General features: G+C 43.9%; 6 protein-coding genes across 7 annotated transcripts; 4 read left to right on the top strand and 2 right to left on the bottom strand.

The window, feature by feature from the left end:
- Positions 1 to 3,797: 3,797 nt before the first annotated feature.
- Positions 3,798 to 5,239, top strand: LOC128711300 (bax inhibitor 1). Its single transcript, XM_053806167.1, has 3 exons — positions 3,798 to 3,859; positions 4,115 to 4,568; positions 5,033 to 5,239. Exons 1-3 carry the CDS (start codon positions 3,798 to 3,800, stop codon positions 5,237 to 5,239), a joined length of 723 nt encoding a protein of 240 aa, XP_053662142.1.
- Positions 5,240 to 6,763: 1,524 nt separating this feature from the next.
- Positions 6,764 to 7,318, bottom strand: LOC128713406 (protein PDF). The gene is made up of 2 exons (XM_053808264.1): positions 7,217 to 7,318; positions 6,764 to 6,973 (listed from the first exon to the last, which is right to left on the bottom strand). Exons 1-2 carry the CDS (start codon positions 7,316 to 7,318, stop codon positions 6,764 to 6,766), a joined length of 312 nt encoding a protein of 103 aa, XP_053664239.1.
- Positions 7,319 to 9,718: 2,400 nt separating this feature from the next.
- LOC128710875 (H(+)/Cl(-) exchange transporter 5) lies at positions 9,719 to 16,391 on the top strand. Of its 2 annotated transcripts, XM_053805728.1 has the most exons (13): positions 9,719 to 9,826; positions 12,110 to 12,449; positions 12,927 to 12,962; positions 13,441 to 13,604; positions 13,680 to 14,516; positions 14,599 to 14,813; positions 14,883 to 15,091; positions 15,159 to 15,299; positions 15,366 to 15,475; positions 15,544 to 15,644; positions 15,726 to 15,889; positions 15,967 to 16,180; positions 16,259 to 16,391. In XM_053805728.1, exons 1-13 carry the CDS (start codon positions 9,719 to 9,721, stop codon positions 16,347 to 16,349), a joined length of 2,730 nt encoding a protein of 909 aa, XP_053661703.1. In that variant the 3' UTR covers positions 16,350 to 16,391. The 2 variants fall into 2 exon arrangements, with proteins under 2 accessions (XP_053661703.1, XP_053661704.1); XM_053805729.1 differs by lacking the exon at positions 12,927 to 12,962.
- Positions 16,392 to 17,527: 1,136 nt separating this feature from the next.
- LOC128712203 (iduronate 2-sulfatase) lies at positions 17,528 to 19,221 on the bottom strand. The gene is made up of 3 exons (XM_053807099.1): positions 19,000 to 19,221; positions 17,725 to 18,934; positions 17,528 to 17,664 (listed from the first exon to the last, which is right to left on the bottom strand). Exons 1-3 carry the CDS (start codon positions 19,219 to 19,221, stop codon positions 17,528 to 17,530), a joined length of 1,569 nt encoding a protein of 522 aa, XP_053663074.1.
- Positions 19,222 to 19,592: 371 nt separating this feature from the next.
- On the top strand, positions 19,593 to 20,691 carry LOC128713616 (E3 ubiquitin-protein ligase RNF113A). Its single transcript, XM_053808475.1, has 3 exons — positions 19,593 to 19,662; positions 19,736 to 20,450; positions 20,526 to 20,691. The coding sequence occupies exons 1-3, from the start codon at positions 19,593 to 19,595 to the stop codon at positions 20,689 to 20,691; spliced, it is 951 nt and encodes a 316-aa protein (XP_053664450.1).
- Positions 20,692 to 23,142: 2,451 nt separating this feature from the next.
- LOC128713211 (probable inactive tRNA-specific adenosine deaminase-like protein 3) lies at positions 23,143 to 24,321 on the top strand. The gene has a single exon (XM_053808072.1). The coding sequence runs from the start codon at positions 23,143 to 23,145 to the stop codon at positions 24,319 to 24,321; it is 1,179 nt and encodes a 392-aa protein (XP_053664047.1).
- The last annotated feature ends 647 nt before the right edge of the window (positions 24,322 to 24,968 follow it).

Raw genomic sequence — 24,968 nt, 5'->3', positions numbered from 1 at the left:
TATGAAAACAGATATCAGCAGCAGAACAGAGCTTTCGCACCGCAGCGTACCGGCGAAGGACGTGCAAGATGTTAAACGATATGGCTTAGCAAATAGTGGTACCACAAACCACGGGCAAACGACTTACCCAGCAGCAGCAGCTTAATGTCCTTGGCCGCCTGAATGCCATCCTCCTTCAGGTTGCGCTCGATCTGCTTCGACCGGGCGATGGCGGCCCGTTCCTCTGCCGATGACGTGCAGCCCATTTTGCTTTGTTTTCAACTTTGGTCACTTTGGTGCCTCCGGCGCCCGGGGTTGGTGCAACGTGCGAATTGTTTTCTTGTCGTTTTAGACAACCACAAGGACAAAAGGATCTTTTCCACAATGGATGGCCAACGGATGAAAGTTGCTTCGGTTCCGTTTTGCAACAATCTCGTGTATAGGTTTGTTAAACTTGCTAAGCATTAAAACACTAAACTGGTAAAATGTAATCTTCACTTTAAGAACGGTTACTGCTTTTTAGCATTTCACACTTTTCACGAACACGCGTAAACCATCACGCGGAAGCCGATACTTATGCTATTTGTTTTCTCCTCTTGCGCACCGGTAATCTTATTTATTTATCGCACGATTTTCACCCATCACCCTGCGCTGCGAACGTGGGTGGTTTGGAAGTTTTCGCAATTTCATCCACGCAAACTGCTATAAAACAACCATTAATGGTTAGCATTCAGGTTGTTTTAAAGGGCTTGGATTCAATGAAGCTGACCAAAAGATCATTTGCAGGAGACAACACTAAGGGAGCAAACCCTTCTCAAGCACAGCCGTTGACTCGGTCTGGTCTTTGTGCAGCTGCAAAAGAAGAGAAAGGAGAGTAAAAAGCATTAGAACCCTAGTTGAAGTTTATTATGAGGTGGTTAAATAAGTTGTGTGCAATTATGGACGGGACTTAACAATAAGCAAACATTCTGTGTCGAGAAAACAATTATTGGATGGAAGTTTTGTTAGCTTATAAACATTCTAAATAGCTTGATCATATTACAAGAAAACAATCAAGCTACAAATTTTAATAAACCTAACAAGAGTGTTGCCGAACTAGTTCCTCCCCTCAAATGCATGTGGTTTGGTCTGTTACAACACCAGCCTTGTATGTGGTCGATACGAATAGAGGACAGCTCCCAGAGTGTTCATTCGGACACAACTTCCAAGCGTGGGTGGTTGATATTAGATCGTTTTTCCTCATTTCTTACGGCCTTTCTTCGCCGACTTCACAGCAGCGTGTCATTAGCCGGTTGTGGTTGGTATTTCGTATTCTGACCACTAATTGCATTTTATGTGCCATCTAGCAGTCGTGGAGTAAGGGATTTTCATCGTGGTGGAAGCTGCTCATCTTTTGCCATTTTATCGGGCAAGACAAAAAATGGCAAAAATGATTCATTTAAAAACAAGATAATTTAGCATTTAGCCGTGACTAACGCTGCATCAATGTTTGTACAAGTGTTTCACAGCAAGATAACTGTTTAAATTCTATGCTATACTGGAGAGTGGGGATTCATGAACCAGCCTACTAAGCTTCTCTTACCTTATCCCCATCAGAGCATTCATATTATCACGATGTTTGTCGTTAAGTAACGTAATGAGGTGCCTTTTGCAGTCAATCGGTGCAGCTGGTGCATTTGGTAGGTGAGCTAGGGAAAAACAAATCGTGCCCATGCTTCATCTCCGTTCGCATCTGCACCGATGGCCACGTGGAGTGTACGCCCACCGGGAGGAAAGCTGGGTCAAGAAATAGACGAAGCAAAATGCTAATCACCAACTCTCCACTGCACGCAGCGAGGTTTGATTTGTTCTCACGGCAATTAGCCTTGATTCGCGCGATTGAATCATTCTCACGATTAGCAAACGACGAGCCGGGAGTCAGGGCAGGGTGGTCGTTGCATGTGCAGCAGATTCTCCGCCCCGCGTTTTTCGCTAACTCCCATCCCGGCCCGGACGGGTTAATCTATCGGTTAACCTTCACGGTTTGCGCACGCCAGAATGTTACATCCGCCTACCTCCCAGCGCGCAATTGTTTTTCCATTGATGAAGAGAAAATAGCAAACAAATCGTTGCCAAAACTTCGTTTTAAGCTCCTGTTCTAAAACTTGAGCAGAAACAAAATCTACCCTACGACAGTTTGAATCAAACCAGAACTACAAACGCAACATACGGTGGGAAACTGTAGACAGATACTGTGGCAATACCAGATGCATTCTCGGGACACTCTAGGGGGGGAAACAACCGCATGTTGCACTGTTCAGATAGGTTTTACCTTTCTAGTTTTGTTGTTCCACGTTCAGATACGGCAGAAAACGCACTACATTTCCACTTAAACACGCACTTCACCGCTTGCATTTCATCAAAGATTCATAAAAAAGAACACTTTTCACCTTAAAAAACACTGCAACCAGAATCACGTTCACCTTTTCCTTGAAACCCGTCACGATGCCTCTAATCGATGAGATTTTGGTTTGTTATTTTTGCTGGTGGCACCAGAGAAAGAGTTAAATTGATAACAAGACGGTTGCATTTCAAAACCTATAGTTTTTCAGCAGAGGTTTTGTGCCTTTTACCCCACAATTTCCAGTTTCACTACGTTTCACACCGGCAGCACCGATAAACTGAACGGTTCTCTCTGATAGTTTATTCCCATCTCTGTCGTACGCTCCACTGCTTTTCTTGCCTTCTCGCTCTTCTGAGCCATCTGGAAATGGTTTGACAAGTGGAGTTTCAAAATCAGAGAAGGGTGACGGACGAAGCAGGAAATTTGCTTCGTTAAGCCATCGATCAGTTGCTTTCGTTAAATCCACCACAGCTGATCGCGAACAATTTGACCGTTTACCGCGAAGTGAATACAAAATTAACAAAGTTTCAAGGAAAACAATAAAAATTAGCCATGTCATTAAAGATTAACGAATTTCCATAAATATTGTATTACAATTTAAATTATTTAATTAAATCGAGACTTTAAGTTGGTTAAATGATTTAAAATAAATTAAGATAAGCTAAATGATTAAATGATACAACAGATATTTTTTTTAGTTTCCGACAAGCAACAAAATTAATAAAATTAACCAAAAATGGTAATCACAAAATACAGCCAGTTCCAGTCCAGTACAGCCAGCCCCGAGATACGCTTTTACTTTTATATGCGGAAAAAGATACACGGTTTTTGGAAATTATACAGCAAAGCTAGTTTATATCACAAATCTAAGCAAAAAGGTGAAAAAAAGAACGGAAATACCTTCCCTTATCATATGTAACATTTGTTTTAAGTTTATTGTAATGGATTCTATCAAAAAGTGGTTTGCCTGGATAAATAAAGTGCAAACAACGAAGTCTACTATGTTACTTTGAAGTTTAAACGATTTTACTTCCGGATTCGACTTACGCAGAAATTCGAGAAATGTGGATTTTTCCCGAGGTATAGTGGTTCGCTGTAATAGCGTATCTCGGGGACTGCCTGTACAAATTTTTGTTTGGCAGCTCTTCAATCCTTGTGTTGCATACAACTGCCAACAAGCTGCTTGACAACCGAGAGTTGTTATGGTCCAGCCTGGCATTCACGTATATTAAAACAGCCCATCCAAGGAAGTGAAAAGACGTAATTGTCCGTAAGCTCTCGAGTTGAAAACATTTCTGCCCGAAAAGCCAAAACACACAAGATAGCTGCAAATAGTCACTGTCGAAGTTTGGTCATCCAAGAGTGCATCGGAAAGTGAATTGGTTTTGAAATTTTAGTGTAATTCAATCGTCGATTCGTGCTATTTAATTCCAGAATGGCCACGTCATTTGCAAACTTTTCGTTCGATCGACTAGCGACACAAATGGGTGCAAAATTGTAAGTACACATACGCTATTCACCAATGGTGAGGTGTAAAATGTAAATGAGAGAAAGATCTGGAATGAAATGAGAGCACAGGTTGGTGCTACGTGTTTCATTCCGTTTCGATCATCTGCCCTAATCAATTCGACCCTCCGTCGGGATAGCCTTGTCAAGGTCTTGTGATCTCAAGGGTGGAGCTATGTTTGCAGAATGTAGCGAACATAAACAATGTCACTGAGTTGTCGTATATTTCTGCGTTTCTTTTCACAGGGATCCAAGTCTGCGCCAACATCTGTCCAAGGTGTACGGATGTTTAGCTGCAACTTGCAGTATGGCCACCGTCGGGTCGTTGATCCACCTGTCGGGTATTTGGGAGGCGGGTTTGCTAAGCGCCATCGCCTCACTCGGACTCATCCTGGGGATGGTTTTCACACCAGACAATGGCAAAAATTTGGTAACGCGCTTTAGCATGCTGATGGGAATTGGACTCTTCACCGGACATTCGTTGGGATTGCTGCTCGAGCAGGTTATTTACATGAATCCGGCCATCGTCGTAACGGCGCTTATCGGTACAACGACAATCTTTACCTGCCTGACAGCGTCCGCGTTCTTCGCTAAGCGCGGCAAATACCTGTACCTCGGCGGCATTCTTATGAGCGCCCTGAGCACGATGGCTCTCATCAACCTTGGAAACCTATTCTTCCGCTCGTACATCGTGCAAGACGTAAGTAAACGCTCCTAACACCCCATCCCATCAACCACCCTTTTCGTAGACACATCTGTTTGGTTCCCGATGGTAAATAATTGAAGCACCTTAAACAAAAGCATATGCGTCATCGATCCGGACAATTGATTTCTTCAGCCTCTTGCTTAGAATCGTAAAACTAAGTTATGTGTATGTGGCCGAAGACGCCGCAATTGGAAAGCACCACGTCATGCTTACAAACCAGCTGACGCAACAATGTATCTCATTTCTGGATCTTACTAGGAGCTGTGTCAACAACCGCTTTTGCGAATGCTTCCGCTATTTGTATCATCACGTTTGTCGTTTGTTTTATGCCACGAAGGAATTCGTTTGATCATAGGATTCGAATAGTGATATTAAAATTTTTATGAAATATTAATTTTTTTTTTCAAGAACTAGAATCCATACATTTGTATACATAGCTAATGTTCCCGTCCTTTTAGATTTCCCTCTACCTCGGACTGATCGTGATGGCCGGCTTTGTTCTGTTCGACACACATATGATCATGGAGAAGCATCGCATGGGTAACAAAGACTTCATCGGCCATTCCCTGGACCTGTTCTACGATGTAATCAGCATTTTCCGCCGTCTGCTGGTCATTCTTGCCCAGCGAGAGGATAACAACGAGCGCAGAAAGCGAAAGAATTAAAAAAACACTAATCATCGAAGCAGGCGCCCCCGATAGAACATGGTCCACAGTCTACTTTCTCGCCTAAGTTATACGGGCCAGTTAATTTGTATATCTTGCCAAAAAAGTGACAGGCAGCTGTAGGAACATCATTACTGTGCAATTGTTTGGCTTAAATTTTGTTTGTGCTTCATTTCAAGCTTCAAGCTTTCACAATATAATTTTGTTAAATTAGTAATTTAATTTGACGATATTGTGAGATATTGGTGTAGTTTTGAGATCGACATAAGCTTTAGCCTTGTTTTTTTTTTGGTTTGGTGATCACATGGATCAATTAAAAATGTGTTAAACAGCAAGATGAGATCTTATGAAATGGTGAAGCTATCTTACGTACACGTTTTAGGAACAATACACACCCGTAAAATTCACATACACATTCGTTAGTGTGGCAAAAGAGTTATTGTTGGTGCACTTTTCAGCTCATTTACTTTTGGGCAAAGTTCATCTCCATCAGTCATTGTGCGACCTGGTACGGTACGCACCAATGTTTGCGTGCAGCATCCTATTCAATCACGGATTGGAGATCACTCTTGGAGATGCAGTCAAAGTCAGCATTGTTTCCCACCTTTTGAATGGCGTCAGGGATCCAAATAATTAGGGAACGTGCTCAAGGTGTGGAGTATTTGTAACTTTTCAAGGGCAAACTTACTGGTGGAAGAGTTCGTATATTCCAGTCAGTGTTGGATCATAATAGATGTAAGTTAATGTTGTTCGATGGAATCCACTAATGGATTAATAAAATATTTTACTTATTTCAATAGGTGTCCGGTACGTATTGTTGAGGAAAGAAAGCACCGATGTAATGTACCGATGACTAATTTTAAATATTTTAAGTTAAATTTAGCATTCCGATTGCGGTTCCATTTAAGCCTACGCAATGTAGTATCCAGGAAGATGAATACGTCATTATTACTATCTATATTTGAACTGCATGCCTATAACAGGTCATCGCAACTAAATGTGTTCCATACCTATTCAACTGTAACCATCGTTCTTTTTTTATTATCTTTACAAACAACGTTCTCTCTCGCCACGCGAAATCGCAAAAGGATAAACGAACGCGTCACTCTTGATTAGCGTGTTGCGGATATCAGTATGTTATAGATAGTAGTGATGATTGTGATAGGTTAGGTAATAGTAGTAGTAGCAGTAATAGAAGCAAATCACTTATATTTCACCATCAGTTCTCCGGTAACATCAATATGGATTTTTTTCATTTTTTTTCGTTTTGTTTCTATTACTCCTGTAATAAGCTCGGCATGTATTGGAGGAGGAGGAGGAGGATGCAACAGAACAACATTTTCGGGAAGAAAACTTTTTAACACTTTGACATGGAATGGTTTGAAAAAATGGTTCCCGCTCCCGCGTGCGCACCGATGTCCAGAAAGGAAGGATATGGTGGTACTGTTCGTATCATTTGCATTGCTCCATCAACTATAGCTTCCGGCCGGCAACAAGCCTGTTTTTCGCGCTTTAGAGGCCCATTTACTTGCCGGCATCATTCATCGTTTTCGGAAGGCTTAGCAGCGAGTTTATTAGCTCGGAGTTACGTTTCGCGTACGGTGCCCTCGGGACAACGGCTATTGGTTGTCGATGTTCGTAGCTACACGGTCTACATGGTGGAAAGCTGGTCAGATCGTTTAAGAAATCTGTCGACTGATCAGCAAGCCATTCGGCAAGCTGGCGGATATAGAGCTGAGAAAGATGGAAAAGCATACGTTTTTATATTTAACTTTGTCAGTGTTCACAAAATTTCAGGTTAAGTACTATTACTAGGATAACTTTTGGTAAGGGAAGTATTCCAATAACTGTTAACACACTTTTTGACTATTCTCATTGACAAGACTTTTTGATTTCTAAACGAATTGAACACGAATTGGCAAGGTATTCAATCACATATCTCAGCTAACAGATGCACTTTCAACCTTCGAAACTCACTTCTTTATCCAATTCCCGGTCATCTTCAAACGCTGGCAGGGCAGTGCTCGCCCTGAGCCACAGACAAACCAGAAGAACACATGCTGCACCGATTTTAGCCATCTTAACTGAACGAGTTGAATGAAAATAACTGAAACCGTTTGTATCCTTTCTGCGTTGTCTTAATCCCGCTTGATATCCACTATTGGTAAGCTCAAGGTAAGTAAGGTAAGTAAGGTAACAGGTTTGTCTGTTGCGTTGGTACTGCAAGAACTGATGGTATCAATCCGCTAGATACCTCGTTTATATAGGACCGTACTGGCATCTGGCGTTATCCTACGCATCTGGCACATCTGCCCCCGACGCATCTAATTTCTTCCACCACCCATTGTCCTTCATTAAGGTCCTGTGCCGTGTAGATTCTACACAGCCAATATACAGCGAATACCAGTTGAAACCGACTCGTCAACAAGTCGTAGAAATCCTGCTGTGAGCGCGCAAATTTTATTGCCATGCTACGGGGCCGTAAGATATTGTGTTTGCCTGTAGGTAATTTCCCAGCGCTCATCTAGCGTTGTCAATTGCAGGCACATCGTTTCGTCCTGAAGGTAAACGCGGTAAAAGGTAAATACTCTAGCGGTTGGACATTAAATTTGGTTTCCGTGTACCTTTTGCGGATGCTCCGATTTACACCTGGCAATGCCACAATTTTAACCATATCGGATATGTTTATCTAGGTTAGATAGCTATCTGCCACAATCGTCAAATGGGCAGAACATTGGAACCGTTCATCAGATGGGATGTACCGAATGGGTCCATAAATTCACCCAATTTCGGTTTCGCGTAAGGACCGTTAAAAAGGATCCATAAGCCAGTAGGGGGTCGTTCGACTGGTCTGTTCATCGGGGGGCTAGGTAGTTGGGCAAAGAAACGGCGAAGACAATACTAAAATAGATCGGAAATGAAAAAACCCCGTTCGTCATTATGTAATTTTGGGATAGGAATTGACGCAATCGAGCGAATGAAGAAATTTCTCGAGTTTTCTGATGGAGTTTAAGCAAATTTCTTTTGTTTCAATAGTGAAACGGCTAGCTGGTCGGGTTGGCGACTGCCTCATATTTTTGTTTTAGGTTGAAGCCCAAAAATTATTTACCTTCAAATTTAACGCATTTAGAAACGGTTGCACCTCCAACGACCATAGTTATCCTTTCAGTCCATTTACTACTGTAGCCGAGCAACAAATTAGTATAGCGTCATTTCCAATGTAAGAAAATAGTGCTTCACTAAAGAACAGATGCACCCTGAGCATGTTTAAAAATGTAAACAAAGACCCTGGATGGTGCCCTACTGTCAAGTGTAAGAAACGTCAAACGGTTCTAAATTTCGTCACCTCTGCACAGAATCACTTCGATCAACGCGAAAGCAAAGGAGAAAATCTTCCGTCGTGGAAATTTTGCACGGGCTTTTGTGTGTTGCATTAGTGGATCCCTTTGCGCGATCGAGGGTGTCTCTTGTAACTTGTGTAATTGCGTGAACGAAAAGCGGGGGATGCAGAAACCACCTGCTGAACGCACCGCAACCACTCTACAGCACTTGCGTCGTTGTAGTTGCATCTAGTGTGTGATGGAATTCTGACTACGATCCGATCGTTCATTACGCCCCTCTCGCGTCCAGCATCAATTACAGGTGCAACAGAATGCACTCGTCAGCTTGGTCGCATTATCATCACTGACTGATCCCGGGTAGCGAACGCAGATTCGTGTGTTAAAGTGCAATAAAATGAAACGAAATTGATATCAGTCTAAGCGCACCACAGCAACATCATCACCACCGCGAAACCGACGGCCCTCTTCGATCGAACGTGAATATAATACCAATTGACAGAGAAATGTGTCCATTGACTCGGCATTAAATGTGGCTGGACGGTTGTTCCGTTTCCTTCGTTTGTGATTAGTTTTTAAAGGTTTTTTTTCACGGGCTCATATGGTTTAACCTAGTTGGAATCGCGTTGTAGGAAGTTTTTTTTTGTGTGTCTTTTTTGGTTCCGCGAGCTCCAACAGCAACAGCAATAACAGTTGTTGGGCTCAGTGCTTTTGTTTGGCTAGAATATATCGGTCAGGGGCGTTATCGCTGAATTACGATGTTTACGATTGTCGTCGAGTGTTTCTTGGTATAAACGAAAAGAAACCCACCCGTTGCGCGACAATAGCGTCAGGTTGAAAGCGTTTATCATCTTTCGTGTGTGACTCATAAGGAGCATCGTACTAAACCCTCCGGTGTAGGAACCAAATTCCACAAGCTTTAAGATCGATCTTTACGAAGGGCTTGCGCGAACGCCCATCAGTGTGCGCAGACATTATTTTGTCCGTCCGTGTGATCGTCGTATGTGTACGGAGCATTGTGACGTGGCAGCGGATTCCGCTATTATAGTGCAGCATCGTTTGGAAGCGGTGTGTGGCCATTCTACCAGACCACACCGCACACAAACAAGAGCGGCCAACACCGGCTTTGCTGGACCACAGCATGGAAAAGTTTCCCCTCAAGGGCACCAGCAATCTTTCGATATCATCCGCAGCCACGAATCATCCGCTCAGTGCTGATCACACGTCTTATCAGTCAGTTGCAAGCAAGGTAAGGTTATTTTCTATTCTGTTTTTTTTTTTTTATTTCTAGGCCTGTACCGGCGCGCGTTATATGAAGGGAACGATCCCGGATCACACACACCGAAATGCGGTGCGGTTTCGTCTGTTTGTTCGGATGATAACTTCATGCACGAGAAATGAATGATGTTTGCTGCAATCATTAGCGTAGGCTACGAAGTGAGAAGCATCCGTGAGCAAACAAATATCCCCGCCGGGGTTTATTCTCGTTTCCCTTTTAGGGTAAAACTCTCTGCTAGGATGTATTTGTTACCTGGAATACAAAGCATTCCATTTGTACTACTCGTGCAAAGATGCCTGCTAGATCGTACAGTACGTGAGATGATGATGTTGATAGTAATGCAAGACAAGTCTTGACGGCTTTCGTACAAAACAAGACCAATTGTTCCGCTTATCATAGAGAAGGCACTTACCGTGTGGATACTGCTCCGTTACTCGCTTTATCAGTAGCAGTGGTGTGAAATTGCTGGCCTGTAGCTTAAGTACAAATTTACAACCCACGCCAAACTAACAAGAACAGCAGCTAAACGTGCAAAATGTAGCTGGGAAACGATTCACTTCAGGTGTTGATGTTTTAATGGGGTATTATAAAGTGCATAAAATGTAGATAAATAGCTGCTCAGCATTGTAGAAGCTACTAGGTAACTGAGTTCATATTTCTAGCTTGTCAGATAAATAATTTTTCAATCCTGAATATTGGCTTAATATTTTATTTTTTTTATACTTTCGTTGCGTTTCAGGCTGTCGTTAACAAGTAAAATGTGTAACCAGTACCCCATACATTGCCATAGATCAGAAGGGTTACTAATCATTAAAAAGTAGATAACCTCTTAATATGTTCATCGTTATAATTCGGGTGAAAACAGCACAAACCCGATGTATGTACATTGAAGAATCAAGGGAATGCATATCAGATGCAGCAACGAATGCACTTCTTGCTAATTTCTCATCTGTGCGCGGCTACATTATGTATAAACAAAAAATTCTTTCCCTACCACTCCGCTCTGTTCTATCCTTTGGTTTTCTGTTGTGGGCCTGCTGGTTTTACACTCCCACCTTACTCCGTTCTTATCGAGAAGAAGCAGAAAAAAACAACAGAATTTATACACTACAAACATGTGCTTCCGATGAGATATGCTCTGTTTTGACTGCATCCTGCTTTTTCCTTCGTGACACAACACATCTCCATCTCTGTCGCACACGCACAACCCTATCGCACATTCCGATTGCTTCCCCCACCCCCATCGAACCACCCACTTTTGCTAGCGATCTAATTCTCATCTCTCGAAGAAGCGGCAAAGTCGTGTGTGTTTGCCCGCTGTTCTCTCAGTTTGCTCCTAGTCACACTATCATTGTGAACCACGGTCATGCGCAATCGTCAGCTCGGGATTGATTTTTGTGTGGCCGCCGTCCGCGAAAGAAACCAGCATCGGGTGCTGTGTGCGTGTGGTGTAATTTCTATAGTATTAGCTTTCCTCGATCGCCAACAAGGCGCAGTGGCCGGAATACAGTGCTAATCAGCAACCAAATTGTCCTTATCGATAGGTTAGTGGATATTCTGAAGAGTTCTGTGGAAACCCATCGGAAGTATCACTCATTTTTGGGGTGGATTTGTGTGGATGGTTCGCAGATGAGCGTGTAGTGTAGTTCTCAATGCGTGTATTGCGCTTCGTAACGGCGTGACAACGTTTGACGTCACATACTGTCACTGATGAGATATAAAGAAGGCTGTTGGGAGGCGCATAACAACACCCACAAAACAATACATCTCATAAAGGTTTTGTATATCGTAGCAAGCTACCTTTTGTGCGTTCTGTGCTCTAGCCCCATCAATCCTGTTTTGCTAAAACGGGGCAAAAATATGTGTCACTCGTTAGTGTCAATTTGGCTAACAGCTGAGAGAGTGTAGCCTGGACGTTTGCGTTATGAAAGTACCACTCCCGACTGTCCAAAGTGGTAAAGGTTACCGACGTTCTTTATATCCACACCTTATGTCAGTGTCAATCATGTTGTGTATCATATCCGTGTGAGAACTAATTAAGCACCAATATTTGCCTATTAAAAGATCAGGCAAAACATCAATCAAGAAATAGAAGGAAAAGGTTCAGTTAAACACATTCCTCTTGTACTGCGGTTTCCGGCCTAGTAAAAAAAATACATTTGTCAAAATTATTTACATACAAAAAAACTGATTTCCCGTCTATGTGCTCTCTTTCTCGTTGGCCGAACGAACCGTGTACCCGTGCGTGTGCAGACTGGTAAAGGTTCTTCCTCATCGTCCGGATCGGAACGTATCACCACCTCGCTGACGACTCCGGGTGTGCCGGTGTACGAGGCGGACGAGGACGGCATGATCGACATAACGCCCGGAAATGGTGGCCTAACCAATCCGAACTACCCTTACTCATACGCGGCGAACGGTAGCCGACAGGATGGTGTCGGTGCACCAAGTGGCAGTGGCAACAACGGCGGTGCCGGACATGGTGGTGCTGCTGCCGCTGCCACATCCGCCGGTAATGGTGGAGACGGTGGTGGCCTATCATCGCCCACCCATACACGATTCGGGCGCGATTTTCATCACTCCGATCATGAAGGTAATGAAAACCTGCGTCCCCCTTCATAGTGGGTTTCAGTTGCTGTGTGTGTCCTTGTTTTGTGTGTCCCCGTCTTCTCCAAGTCCCCCCGTGTGTGTGCGCGCACAATTGGTTAGGGGATAAATTTTCTTTCTGATGACCTATTTGGAACATCCAGATGGTTGAGGAGTGCAAACTTTTCCAGCTGTTAAAGATGTAGAGAGAAAACTCTCAGTAATTCGTTCCATATTAATTAAAGCACATAAGCAAAGTTAATATTAATCAAGAAAATTATTATTAATCTATACAAAAAAAAAATCCCTAAACTGATCAAACTCATTAAATTACTTATCCTAAAATACATTCTTAACATCCTTCCTTTTTGTCTTTGTAGTCTTGTAACGAAGGTTTCTCATCACTAACCATAATAAGTTATACTAAGCAAGTTTACTAGCAAGATTCTTCATTAACTTCGCTTGTTTTGTCGATCACACACAGATACATTAACCGTTTCGTTTTCCGGTAAAATTGAAGGTAACTTTACAGTACTTTTTTCAGTTGTTTTTTTTTTTTTGTTTTGTTAGTGGTATCTTACGGATGCCCATTACTGTATGATTTAATGTATGTTGTGTGCGTGTATTTCGATGGACTTCGATGGCATTTTTTAAAAATTTTGGCTAATTATCTTTTGGTTACTTAGTGTAAGCGCTTGGTCTACAACACAACAACGACTTCCTTGTAACTGGGTGTGTTAATAATATATAAAATATAGCATTAAAAAATAATCTGCGTTAAATTGTAGCATGTTTAAACAATTAATTCCAGAACCGCTAACAATCGAAAATAATTAAAAACGACGGTTAATGTATTTTGCTAGTTTTGGACCACTGTTTGTAATTATGTTTTTTTTTGTGTTATGTTATTGTGTGTACTTATGTTCCAGTATGATGTACTTGCTTTGCTGTTAACATTTGCTAATCCCGATCGGTTTTTATTCTCTCCAACCAAAAAGGTATCTCATTTGCCGGCATGACGGACACAAGCGATGACATTCCCGGCATCGGGCAGTACGATGATTTCCACACAATTGACTGGCAGCGTGATATCGCGCGCGATCGTATGCGCCATCGGTACATCGTGAAAAAGCGCCAGGACTCTTTCTGGGATCTTCTAAAGGTACGGCAACGGTGGGAGCTAACTTTATCGGAACGAAAACATTTAAAAATTGTTATCTTTTTTATTCCGTTTTAGGGTGCACATGATGCCTGGTCGGGATGGGTGTGTGTACTGCTGGTCGGTCTGTTTACCGGGTGCGTCGCCGGTGTGATCGATATTGGTGCGAGCTGGATGACGGACCTTAAGTTCGGTATCTGTCCACAAGCGTTTTGGTTAAACCGGGAGCAGTGCTGCTGGTCATCGAACGAAACCTCCTTCGACAGTGGGAACTGTTCGCAGTGGTACGCATGGTCCGAGATCTTCACCTCGTCCCGGGAAGGGTTCGGTGCGTACGTAATATCGTACTTCTTCTACATCATGTGGGCAATGCTGTTTGCGCTTTTGGCCGCATCGCTCGTACGGATGTTTGCACCGTATGCGTGCGGGTCCGGTATTCCCGAGATCAAGACGATTCTGTCTGGGTTCATTATCCGCAGCTATCTCGGCAAGTGGACGCTGATTATCAAATCGGTCGGCATTATGCTGTCGGTGTCAGCCGGCCTTAGCCTTGGTAAGGAGGGCCCGATGGTGCATATCGCAAGCTGTATCGGCAACATACTGTCGTATCTCTTCCCGAAGTATGGCCGTAATGAAGCGAAAAAGAGGGAAATCCTATCGGCAGCAGCAGCCGCTGGCGTATCGGTAGCGTTCGGTGCCCCAATCGGCGGTGTACTGTTCAGCCTGGAGGAGGTGTCGTACTACTTCCCGCTCAAGACACTTTGGCGATCGTTCTTCTGTGCGTTGATCGCAGCGTTTATTCTGCGATCGATTAATCCGTTCGGTAACGAACATTCGGTACTGTTCTACGTGGAATACAACAAACCATGGATTTTCTTCGAGCTTGTACCGTTCATCGGATTGGGTATTATTGGGGTATGTGGAAACACGCCACATTGACTGAAATGACTAAATAGATAATAACTGTTTCTTCACTTACTTAACCTATCGTCCACAGGGCTTCATTGCAACCTTTTTCATCAAGGCGAACCTTTGGTGGTGTCGGTTCCGCAAGTACAGCAAGCTTGGACAGTATCCCGTTACGGAGGTGTTGATCGTAACGTTCATTACGGCGGTCATAGCTTATCCCAATCCATACACGCGAATGAACACGAGCGAGCTAATCTATCTCCTCTTCAGCCAGTGCGGTATCTCCAATCAGGACCCACTATGGTAAGTGGTACCGCCTCCTCTTCGTGAAGTGGAAAATGGTTTTGATTGCTTTCGTTCGTGCAATTTCAGCGACTACAATCGCAACTTTACCGATGTCAATTCGGCCATAGAAATAGCTGCTGCCGGTCCAGGCGTGCACAAAGCCGTCTGGCTGCTCATACTGGCGCTGGCAATGAAGTTAGTCATGACGATCTTCACGTTCGGCATGAAAGTACCGTGCGGGTTGTTCATTCCTTCGTTGGCGCTCGGTGCGATCACCGGTCGTGTGGTTGGAATTGGTAAGAAATCAAAGCCCCTTATTGTAAGCGATTAGAAATATATTAAAAAAAACTTTTCCCTTTGCAGGAATGGAACAGCTAGCGTACCATTATCCGAAAATATGGATCTTCTCTGGAGAGTGCTCAACTGGAGACGATTGCATTACGCCTGGGCTGTACGCGATGGTCGGTGCTGCTGCCGTGCTCGGAGGGGTCACCAGGATGACTGGTAAGATTGTTGCGGAAAATTTTAAATGGTTCTATTTGGCAACACCTCCTTTGTTTAACCTTGCAGTGTCCCTTGTGGTTATTATGTTCGAGCTCACCGGTGGTGTCCGATATATCGTACCGCTGATGGCGGCGGCCATGGCATCAAAGTGGGTTGGTGATGCATTAGGCAGACAGGTATGAAAAATGTTGCTGTAACGTGTGCCCGGAACAATTAAAAGCTGTCATTTATCCTCTTCCTACAGGGCATCTACGATGCACATATAGCGCTTAATGGGTATCCGTTCTTGGACAGCAAGGATGAATTCCAGCATACAACACTAGCGGCGGACGTGATGCAGCCAAAGTAAGCTTAATGCTTGTCATTCATTTGTTCTAAAAAGCGAAATTTGATAATTTCATACATTTATGTTCACGCAATTTTTAGACGCAATGAAACTCTAGCGGTGATCACTCAGGACTCGATGACCGTAGACGACATCGAGACCTTACTCAAAGAGACTGAACACAACGGCTATCCGGTGGTTGTGTCTAAGGAGAATCAATATTTGGTTGGCTTCGTGCTGCGAAGGGATCTTAATCTAGCACTGGGTACGCAATACAGCAAAGACACATCATGACGAGTATTATTTATTAACAGTTGACTTCAAACATTGATCTACTTGCAGCCAATGCACGACGCATCATTGATGGTATTACTGGCCAATCGCTGGTGATATTCACCTCGGCCCAACCGGTCCAAAATCTCGGGCCGTCGCCATTGAAGTTGAAGAAAATTCTCGATATGGCCCCGATCACCGTCACGGATCAGACACCAATGGAAACGGTAGTCGATATGTTCCGCAAGCTGGGCCTGAGGCAAACATTGGTCACCCATAATGGGTAAGTGGGGGAAGGTTGATTGCGAAACTTGGGGGGATGTTAAACGATCTAATAACGATCCATTGTTATCCTACACAGGCGACTACTCGGTGTAATAACCAAAAAAGATGTCCTGAGGCATGTGAAACAGATGGACAATGAAGACCCGAATACTGTTTTGTTTAACTAAGCGCTTAGCTATTTATAATGATAGATATTATGCTGGCCTCCCTTCTGTCTTTCCCATTTCCTTCGCAACGTATCAACCCTATCCATCCTGTGCTGTTAGGTTCGATGTAGGTAAATAACCATCCAAAACAAGTTAGGCTTCCTCCGTGCTTACATTCTCCCCGTTTGCGCGATTGATAATGAAAAACGGACATCCATTGAAAGTTTGAAAAACGAAGTATTACCGTGCAATATTATTTTTTGGGAAAAGTAAACATTTGAAGGAAACATTTGCATGCATGAAAGCTATAGTGAATTGAAAATAGGGACAATGGTATTAAAGCTACCTATATTCGTTATATCAGTTCAGTGTGTTGTTGAGCAAATATTTTGACCTTATCGAGGGTGAACCCGGCAAGTAGTAAAGTTGGTAAAGCACGATTCAAAAATGGGCCCGATCTGGAATAAGATAAAACTGGACCGTGTGTCACTTCTTACGAGATTATCCAGTTTGGAGTAATTAAAGTCACAGATAGTATAGCAGCCATTAGGCAGACCAGGCCAATATCGAAAACGGTTATAGATCAAATTATCAAAAAAGGATCAAATTCAAAAGCTGGAACAAGTTTATGATTTACGGTACGGAACTATTATAAATATTTGTATTCTCCGGCCCTTTAATTTTGCAAATACCGTGTTAGGAACCAGGAATAGAGCTAACCAGTATGAAATTTAAACACAGTGTCCTATACAGCCCGATAGTTGGGCTGGGAAATATCATAGATTCCGAGACAGTTGTGCCGCGGTTATAATCGTGCAAAAAAAAAAGAAAACACGTAATTGACTCTATATATTCTCTCGTCCAGGACTTATGGAGTATAGGTATCATATTATTTTTTACAAAATGTGCAATCTAACCGACAGCAATGGGAAAAGTAACATAAGTGCTGAGAGTGCAGAAGCAGAAGAAACCAGAAATACACGCATACACAAATAGGCAAATTACATTACTCATGTAAACGATCGTCATCGACGTTACGACGGCGCAGTACGAACAACCCCGATAGCGAATGGAAAGGGAAAGAGTTTAAGAATGCGGAAGCAACATTATAATAAAACTGTATATTTATGTAATAAAACAATTTTCTTGTAAAAAAAAGGTTTGGTCCGGGTTGTGGGTTCAGTTAGCGTGGGTCGAGTTTATGGAAACTTTTCCTTCAGCTTCATTCGGAGAGCATCCTTTACGGTCATTAGTGGTGTTCGATCGCTGAGATTCATGTTTTCTTGAGGGTCGATGGTATGGTCATACAGTTCTTCACCGTATATTGTGCTCCAGTCTAAAGGAATAAAAACGAAAGATTAAATACTACTTTGAATCCGTCAATGTTCTTGCATACCTCTTCTGAAGTAAGCTGGATTAAACCTTATCCATGCGGTGTAACGGAAACGTTCCGTGCGCATGCTGTATCCCATAATCTTGATGTGCTTCAGCTTCGGTTCGTCACTGTTTGGATTGATTGAGGGATATACCCCCGGCCGAGGATACTGGCTATAAGCGGTCCATTCATGATCATCAATGTACTCGGAAGAGTTGGATAGCAAAAGAGGTAGAAGAGATTTTCCTTCCGTGCATGTCGTAGCTTTGTGTGGTCTATGCACATCACACGTTTTCACAGGTGGAAGTCCCGCAAGATCTACTAGCGTCGAATAAAGATCCAGCAGTTCAACGACATTCTCAATCTTCTGGCGATCGTTGCGCACTTGCAGTGCTGGAGCATTAATCACAAGCGGAACACGCACTGCTACATCATAATTGCTATACTTTGCCCACTCGCCATGTTCTCCCAATGCCCAACCATGATCAGCCGTTAGCGCAATGATCGTCCGGCTCCGGTCGACATCCTTCAGCAGCTGTCCGATCAATTCATCCACATACGTGACGGCGGCATAGTAGTGTTGGCGTATTTGTAGCTTGAAATCGTCCGGAACTCGCCCAAAAGGAAAACTGACGTTAAGCTGCTGAACATCATCACGATTACGCACGTCAAGGAAGGAGCTCCAAGCGACACTGGGCAAGCCGTATGGTGGATAATCTAGATCAAGCGTTTTAAACTTCGATACCGGATGCTGATCAAGATACTTTAGCGGAATGCGGAATGGAATGTGGGGTTTTCGATAGCCTACGGCTAGGAAGTATGGATCGTTGCCGACGGTTTGCAGAAACCGTTTCGCTTCCTCGGTACTCTCGATATCCGGTAGAGTGTGGAGCGGTTGCATTTCGGGCACCACGGGACACAAAAGATTTCTTTTCAATTGCCCATCGTCGAGATTAATGCAGACGGCAGCATTGGAAAACTCATCACTCGATGGATGGTACGCAGGTGCGGACCAACTCAAGGGAAAATCATCCGTGAAGTTGGATGATGCTCCGGGATGGAACACTTTACCGACGGAGTGTGTACGATAGCCTTGCTGTTTGAAGTACTGTGGCAGAGTGGTGTAATTGCCGGCTGTTTGGCGCCAGTAACTATAGAAGTCGTACAAGCGCACCGTATCCGGTCGTCTTCCCGTAAGCATCGAATTACGACTTGGCGCACATAGCGATTGCTAGGGAAATGGAGCATTATCATGTTACAATTTCAGTAGTTGTTGAACGCGTACAATTCACTTACCTGCGCGAAGGCATTTTCAAAAAAGTACCCATTCTTAACAATCTGATCTATGTTCGGTGTGATGGCTTTCTCATCGCCATAACCATAGTTGATAGCCGGTCGGAAGTCATCCAAAATGATCAGCAGCACGTTAGGGCGATCAACGATTTGTGTTTGAGCTTCATTCGTTAAAAAGATCAACCAAAATACGGATACAAGAAACGGCACTTTGTTCCTCCACATTGTTTACGTTCTGATTGCACCTGGTATGATGGGTGGTTGTTACGATTGCAGAAACTCTTTTCAGTCATGCAAATTCGTTTGGAGTTAAATATGTTCAATGCCTTCATCGTACCATGCTCATGTCTTACAGATTGTTAAACAGGTTAAATGCTTACAGGTTGAGAAAAATTAAAAACTTGCCTTAAAATATGAGTTTTTAAACTTAAAAAAAATTCAACGGAAGATTTTAAAATTTGACAGGTAATTGTTGATGTCAAATAATTCGAGCACATGTCAAACGAAGAGCTCGATTGCGATTGCGGATTGTTTACAAACGAAGGGCAACGGAGTGTTTTGGTTCGGTCGCCGGTATCGCAAATTAATCGCAAATTATGTCTACTTTTATTAAGCGAAATATCAAAAACAAGGGCGCCAGGAAGCGTAAACAGTCGTCAGAATCTGGTACATTGCTTGCGAAGTGATAGTGCAATCGGAAAGTATTGTAATTGTGATGATTGTTCCCTGTTCCCCACAGATGAAGCAGAGCAAGAGTCATCTTCGTCCGTTGTTGTGACTCAAGATAAGCGCATGAAAGCGAACCCAAACGTCCAAAGTACCTCGGCACTGAAGAAAAGGCAAAATCAATCATCAACCCACGACTCGTCTCACTCCAGCGGGGACGAGGAGAGCGTTGTAGTCAGCTACAAATCAAAGCGGTCTGCCCAAGCAGAAGGACCGCGAGATCAGGGTGCTACAGCGGAACTGGAAATCGAAACCGAGAAGGATCGCGATGCGCAGGCCATCTACCAGAAGAGCATTGACATAAACAAAGAGCTGGAGGGCAAGGAGGATGACAAGGTGTACCGAGGGCTGAACAATTACACACAATTTTACAAGAAGAAAGATAGCGCACAGGGTAATGCAGCGTCTGGGATGGTGCGTAAGGGACCGATCCGTGCACCGGCCAACATTCGCTCTACCGTGCGGTGGGACTATCAGCCTGACATTTGTAAAGATTACAAGGAGACGGGATACTGCGGGTTCGGTGATAGCTGTAAATTTTTGCACGATCGCAGCGATTACAAGCATGGATGGCAGATGGAGCAGGAAGGGCCGGGCAGTGGACACAACCATGGCAACGAAGATTCCGATGGGGATGACACCAAGTACGAAATCCACTCGGACGATGAGGAGCTACCGTTCAAGTGTTACGTCTGTCGGGAAAGTTTCGTCGATCCAATTGTTACGAAGTGAGTATCATTCACGTGTGTAGCACACGGGATAGGTTGCACGATAGGTTTATATAAAATGTTTCTCCATTTCAGATGCAAACACTACTTCTGTGAACGGTGTGCTTTGGCGCAGTATAAGAAATCGACGCGTTGTGCGATCTGCGGAGTACAGACGAATGGAATGTTTAATCCAGCGAAAGAGCTGATCGCTCGATTGAAAACTAGAGAGATGGAGGAACATGATTCGGATAGTGATTAACTTTAGTCCAAGTTTTATGATTACAGGCCAGTACAGTTGGTACGTTCGCATTTGGACGTCATGGACTGTGGAAGAGCAAATAAACGAGACTCAGTAATTTCATTACCATTAAATGCTTCTGTATTTATAAAATAGATATTTCCGCACGATTCTGCTTCAGTTTTTACCTGACCCATAGTGCGGAAGCTGCTCGAAAAAGAAAACTTCACAACGAACCCTGCCTGTCAATGGTATGATAACAAAGTGCGAAAAAGCAGAAAACAAAACGTCAACTAACCATATGTAAAAATAGCCGCGTAATACGATCGTAACACGCACTGATCGTTTTTAATTTGATCTTATCTACGACAAACAGGCCTTAAACTAGTGCATCAACCTTGCCGTAGTGCAACTGTGACGCGTGAGAATAGTTTAATTTGAATGCAAAGTCTATCTAGCCCACGGATACACACTTCCGGTAAGTCTTCCTAGCCGTTCTTATCGCCTTTGTTTTGAATTCTTTTGCCTCGTGCATGCATGTGTGTCGGGTACGGGGAACACGCAATCGGTGACGAAAATACGCATCAACAACAAACACAAACTTTCCGCGATGCGTATCGTAAACAATGGTACGATCAACCGCTTTTGCGTTGGTAATCGTGGCAATGTCAAAGTGTGCGATTCTTAGTGCGATGCTCTGTGTGGCGAATTCCGATGACCTTCAGCATCCTACCGACAACGTTTCAACGCACACGGGGTCCACTCGCTCATATAACCCAACCAAGCTCAGCTAGGGTGGGGAGTGTGCGAACGTCACAAACATTCCTTCCTAGTAGAATGCTGTTCCGTTGCTATCCGAAATTGTTACTACTCTGGCGAGAGACCTTCGCGCAAACATGAAACATCAACTAGCGTACGTTGAATACATTTCCCATCTCGTAACGCGGCTCCGTTGCCGGCGTGTGAGTGGGCCAAACGGGTTCGCGCGATCTAGCTGTACGAATACGCATACGCAAACTATTGGCCTGCGTATTGGTAACGCAGGCAGAAGGACATCAACATGCCAACAACACATAGTCGCGGTGGCGCTGCTGCTGCTGCCGATTGCTAATGAATCGGGAATTGATTCAAATTGGCCTCGCTGTTAATTGATGCCAACCCGAGCATACAACACCCGGTATAAGGGTGTTGTGTAGCAGCTACAGTCAACGAACCTCTCCGTTGTGATCATGTATATGGCGAGGTATCGAAGAAGCTTATGATCAGATGCATGAAATGAAGTATTGTAAGGAAACCTCCACACCAGCGTGGTCGTAGCCATTTCTGTACTTTGAGGTTTGAATTTGGTACAAAGATTATGTATCGTACACATCTCAAGCAACGTTTCAAACAGGAATGCTTTCAGTCGACACCCCCTGTTAAATAAGACATACTGACAAAAAATACCCGAATGAAATACCTTGACCTAATTTAATTCTTCTGGCTCTCTCGATGGTGAAATAACCTTGATATGACAGCCTGCTACTACTCAGGTCTTACAAAGTGATGTGCGTTGTAGCTGCTCACGCTGGAAGCATCCCCCTATCAAAAGCTCTTGTCATGTATGCCGCTTATCTGAGCGATAGAAATATTTGCACATTTTCAAAATAAAAGCTTCCCAAAGAGATACGCGCTCCATTAGCGATATGGAATGAGGGTGTTTGATAATGAGGATCAGTGTAGCTCGGTGCGATAGCAGAGTGAGCATGCTTGGATGGTGAACAGTATTCCGAAACTCGCTACCTGTGAATGGAATTATTTATGAAACAAGCATCTTACATTATGAGTCGCTAGTCTATTAGTATTAAACAGAGCGGTAAGGTAGAGTATTACACACTGGAAGTCGTGGATCGAATTTCATCTAGATTATCTGATGAATTTCATCTAGGCATACCCAGAATACCTGGTTACGTTGGTGGTCTAAAATAAGCCTAATGAGTTAGGAGTCACGATCTGGTATAGGAGAGCTTTGAATACGTCAGGCCCTCGTGGGTGCTCTTCACATCATCAAATTGACACCGGAAGATGGCAAGTTTAGACTAAGTTACGCTTCAAAATTCAGTACCCGTAGTACGCGGTAAATGAAGTCAGTAAGTTTGGAGATCGTTGATCAGATTGCCGAAATTTTCGGTTTACAGATACGAGAATCCTAAGTTGATCATTTGATTCTCCTTAACTGCACAACAACGTCAATATGTCTAGGCCGAAACAAGCATTCCAACAAATGGTAGATTGAAGGTAGAATTTAGAAGTTTATCAATATTTTACAATAATTATTCATATAATGTTCCACTTGAAAACAAGACAAAATCAACAAGTTGAAGCTGTGTTCCTTCTAATTTCTGTTATTGCAGATCGTTCTACCAGTGGGGGAGTTGTGTGTATATGAGTTAGTGTACAGTAAAGTGTGTGAGTGGTTCCTAAGCGCGCACCATGTCAAACGAACCGGAGGCAAAGCGTGCAAAGTTTCCCGACGAACAGGAAACACCAAACACCCAAGGGGATGAAGAAGGTCTTAGCCGTATTCATTCAATCCTGGGTGATGAGTTTACTAAGCCAACGCCGCTCGTTGAGGTATACGTTGGAAGCGTTACAGAGAAACGGCAACTTTCCCTACTGGTGCCGGTTCTCTCGCGTAGACTTCCCATCGATAGTCTACAGCACCTGAAGCGTGTAAATCGCGATGGAACGATCATATTGGCTCCGGTAGATAAATTATTGCAGCAGCTCGCAACGCTATCTGAAAGAGATGAGAAGGAAGAAAATTCTGTCGAATCACGCCTTTCAAGGTTTCTACGATCGGAAGGCTTTGAGCCGGCAGTGATCGATGGGCTTTGCGAGAAACTTAAAATTGTGTCGGTTCCAGCAGTGCCACCGCTACTTCGTTGGCAGTACGAAACGGCGAATCGGTTGTGGCCGTGTAAATTTCATCCGAACCGGCACAATGAAGCGCTTTACACGGACACACTGTTTGGACCACAGGAAGCAACGGCGCACCGACGGTTAATGGAAATTTGTCTACTGCTGTCGGAACACTTCGAAGCTCGCCCATTCGGAATGTGCGTGAATCCACAGCTTGGGGCACGCATTGCGGCTATTGGATCGGGACGCAGTGATCAGCATCCAATCTGGCACTGCCCGATGGTACTGATCGATATGGTAGCCGTATCGCAAAACGGTGGTATATGGCATCGAGAAGCAGACCATCGGTGTAAGGATATGTTGGAGACCAGCGTACTGAGGGAGGATGGCTTCCACTACGGTGGAATCGACGCACGGTTTGAGCGGTTTATTCGCGATCGATACGGTGAAACGGTTTGCCTTGGAGCGGAACCGGCGCGAACTGGAACATCCAACCGTGCGGAGCCATTGGATGGGGGTGTACCAGTACCAGAAGATAATCTGGCCAAATACGGACCATATCTGTGTACCGGGTACGACGTTTATCTCACACACGAGCCGTGCATAATGTGTGCCATGGCCCTGGTACACAGTCGTGTGCGGCGCGTATTCTATCATCATCCAACGCCACAAGGAGCTCTGGGGACGCTGGCGAAACTACACACGGTGAAGGATTTAAACCATCATTACGAAGTGTTCCGGATTGCTTAATGCAACACTTAGGCGGTATGGCATCGATAATAGCGAGAACACCAGAAAATCCCCCGACTTTTAAAATACGAACAACATCAAAAATAAACAAAAACAAACTCCAAATTCTGTAAGTTGTTTGTGCAATTCGATGTATCGTGATCTTCAGTGTCAGTTCGGTCGTCGATGATCGTCACCGGTTGCTGAACCTGTTTTTAAAGGGGATTTTTGAGCTTTTAAGCGTGTAATTACCAGCGTAAAATATCGTCGGTAGTTTGCGAATCCCACACACGATATTCACGGTGATCTTTCGCCATCGGAGGCGATGGAGTAAAAATGTTCAGCATCGAAAGGCGTTCCGTATACGCACGCTTGTGGAAACCCGCTCCGGCGGTGTAGATGGTCGCTTCGCAAAAACTGTCCGATCACCAGTCATCATCACGCGTCCTTTTCGATTGAGGTCAATTGGACGGGGCAGATCCGTGTCCGTCGATTGCGGTGCAACGGTGGCGAGTGGCGTTGAGTAGAGACAACTGTTTTAAAAAAGTATGCGGGGTCCGTTCATCATCGTTTATTTTATTGAGGCTCTTCAAACCGAGACTCCACTGGCGAGGGAGCAGAAAACACCGTGAAGAGTTTCAAGCGCACTAAACGATAAACTGCTGCAA

This window comes from Anopheles marshallii, chromosome 3 (genome assembly GCF_943734725.1).
Source record: "Anopheles marshallii chromosome 3, idAnoMarsDA_429_01, whole genome shotgun sequence".
Lineage (NCBI taxonomy): Eukaryota > Metazoa > Arthropoda > Insecta > Diptera > Culicidae > Anopheles > Anopheles marshallii.
The sequence above is the reverse complement of the archived record's forward strand: the minus strand, read 5'-3'. Positions and strand labels throughout refer to the sequence as shown.

What these genes read in the sequence shown, in the direction of transcription:
- LOC128711300 (XM_053806167.1), top strand. Translation starts at nt 3,798, where the DNA reads ATGGCCACGTCATTTGCAAACTTTTCGTTCGATCGACTAGCGACACAA. An exon ending in ACACAAATGGGTGCAAAATT is followed by an intron (nt 3,860 to 4,114) that starts GTAAGTACACAT and finishes TTCTTTTCACAG; the next exon opens with GGATCCAAGTCTGCGCCAAC. An exon ending in GCTCGTACATCGTGCAAGAC is followed by an intron (nt 4,569 to 5,032) that starts GTAAGTAAACGC and finishes CCGTCCTTTTAG; the next exon opens with ATTTCCCTCTACCTCGGACT.
- LOC128713406 (XM_053808264.1), bottom strand. Translation starts at nt 7,318, where the DNA reads ATGGCTAAAATCGGTGCAGCATGTGTTCTTCTGGTTTGTCTGTGGCTC. An exon ending in ACCGGGAATTGGATAAAGAA is followed by an intron (nt 6,974 to 7,216) that starts GTGAGTTTCGAA and finishes CATCTTTCTCAG; the next exon opens with CTCTATATCCGCCAGCTTGC.
- LOC128710875 (XM_053805728.1), top strand. Translation starts at nt 9,719, where the DNA reads ATGGAAAAGTTTCCCCTCAAGGGCACCAGCAATCTTTCGATATCATCC. An exon ending in CTTTCTGGGATCTTCTAAAG is followed by an intron (nt 13,605 to 13,679) that starts GTACGGCAACGG and finishes ATTCCGTTTTAG; the next exon opens with GGTGCACATGATGCCTGGTC. An exon ending in CGGTCGTGTGGTTGGAATTG is followed by an intron (nt 15,092 to 15,158) that starts GTAAGAAATCAA and finishes TTCCCTTTGCAG; the next exon opens with GAATGGAACAGCTAGCGTAC.
- LOC128712203 (XM_053807099.1), bottom strand. Translation starts at nt 19,221, where the DNA reads ATGTGGAGGAACAAAGTGCCGTTTCTTGTATCCGTATTTTGGTTGATC. An exon ending in TTGAAAATGCCTTCGCGCAG is followed by an intron (nt 18,935 to 18,999) that starts GTAAGTGAATTG and finishes CCATTTCCCTAG; the next exon opens with CAATCGCTATGTGCGCCAAG. An exon ending in TCCAGCTTACTTCAGAAGAG is followed by an intron (nt 17,665 to 17,724) that starts GTATGCAAGAAC and finishes TTATTCCTTTAG; the next exon opens with ACTGGAGCACAATATACGGT.
- LOC128713616 (XM_053808475.1), top strand. Translation starts at nt 19,593, where the DNA reads ATGTCTACTTTTATTAAGCGAAATATCAAAAACAAGGGCGCCAGGAAG. An exon ending in TAAACAGTCGTCAGAATCTG is followed by an intron (nt 19,663 to 19,735) that starts GTACATTGCTTG and finishes TGTTCCCCACAG; the next exon opens with ATGAAGCAGAGCAAGAGTCA. An exon ending in GTCGATCCAATTGTTACGAA is followed by an intron (nt 20,451 to 20,525) that starts GTGAGTATCATT and finishes TCTCCATTTCAG; the next exon opens with ATGCAAACACTACTTCTGTG.
- LOC128713211 (XM_053808072.1), top strand. Translation starts at nt 23,143, where the DNA reads ATGTCAAACGAACCGGAGGCAAAGCGTGCAAAGTTTCCCGACGAACAG.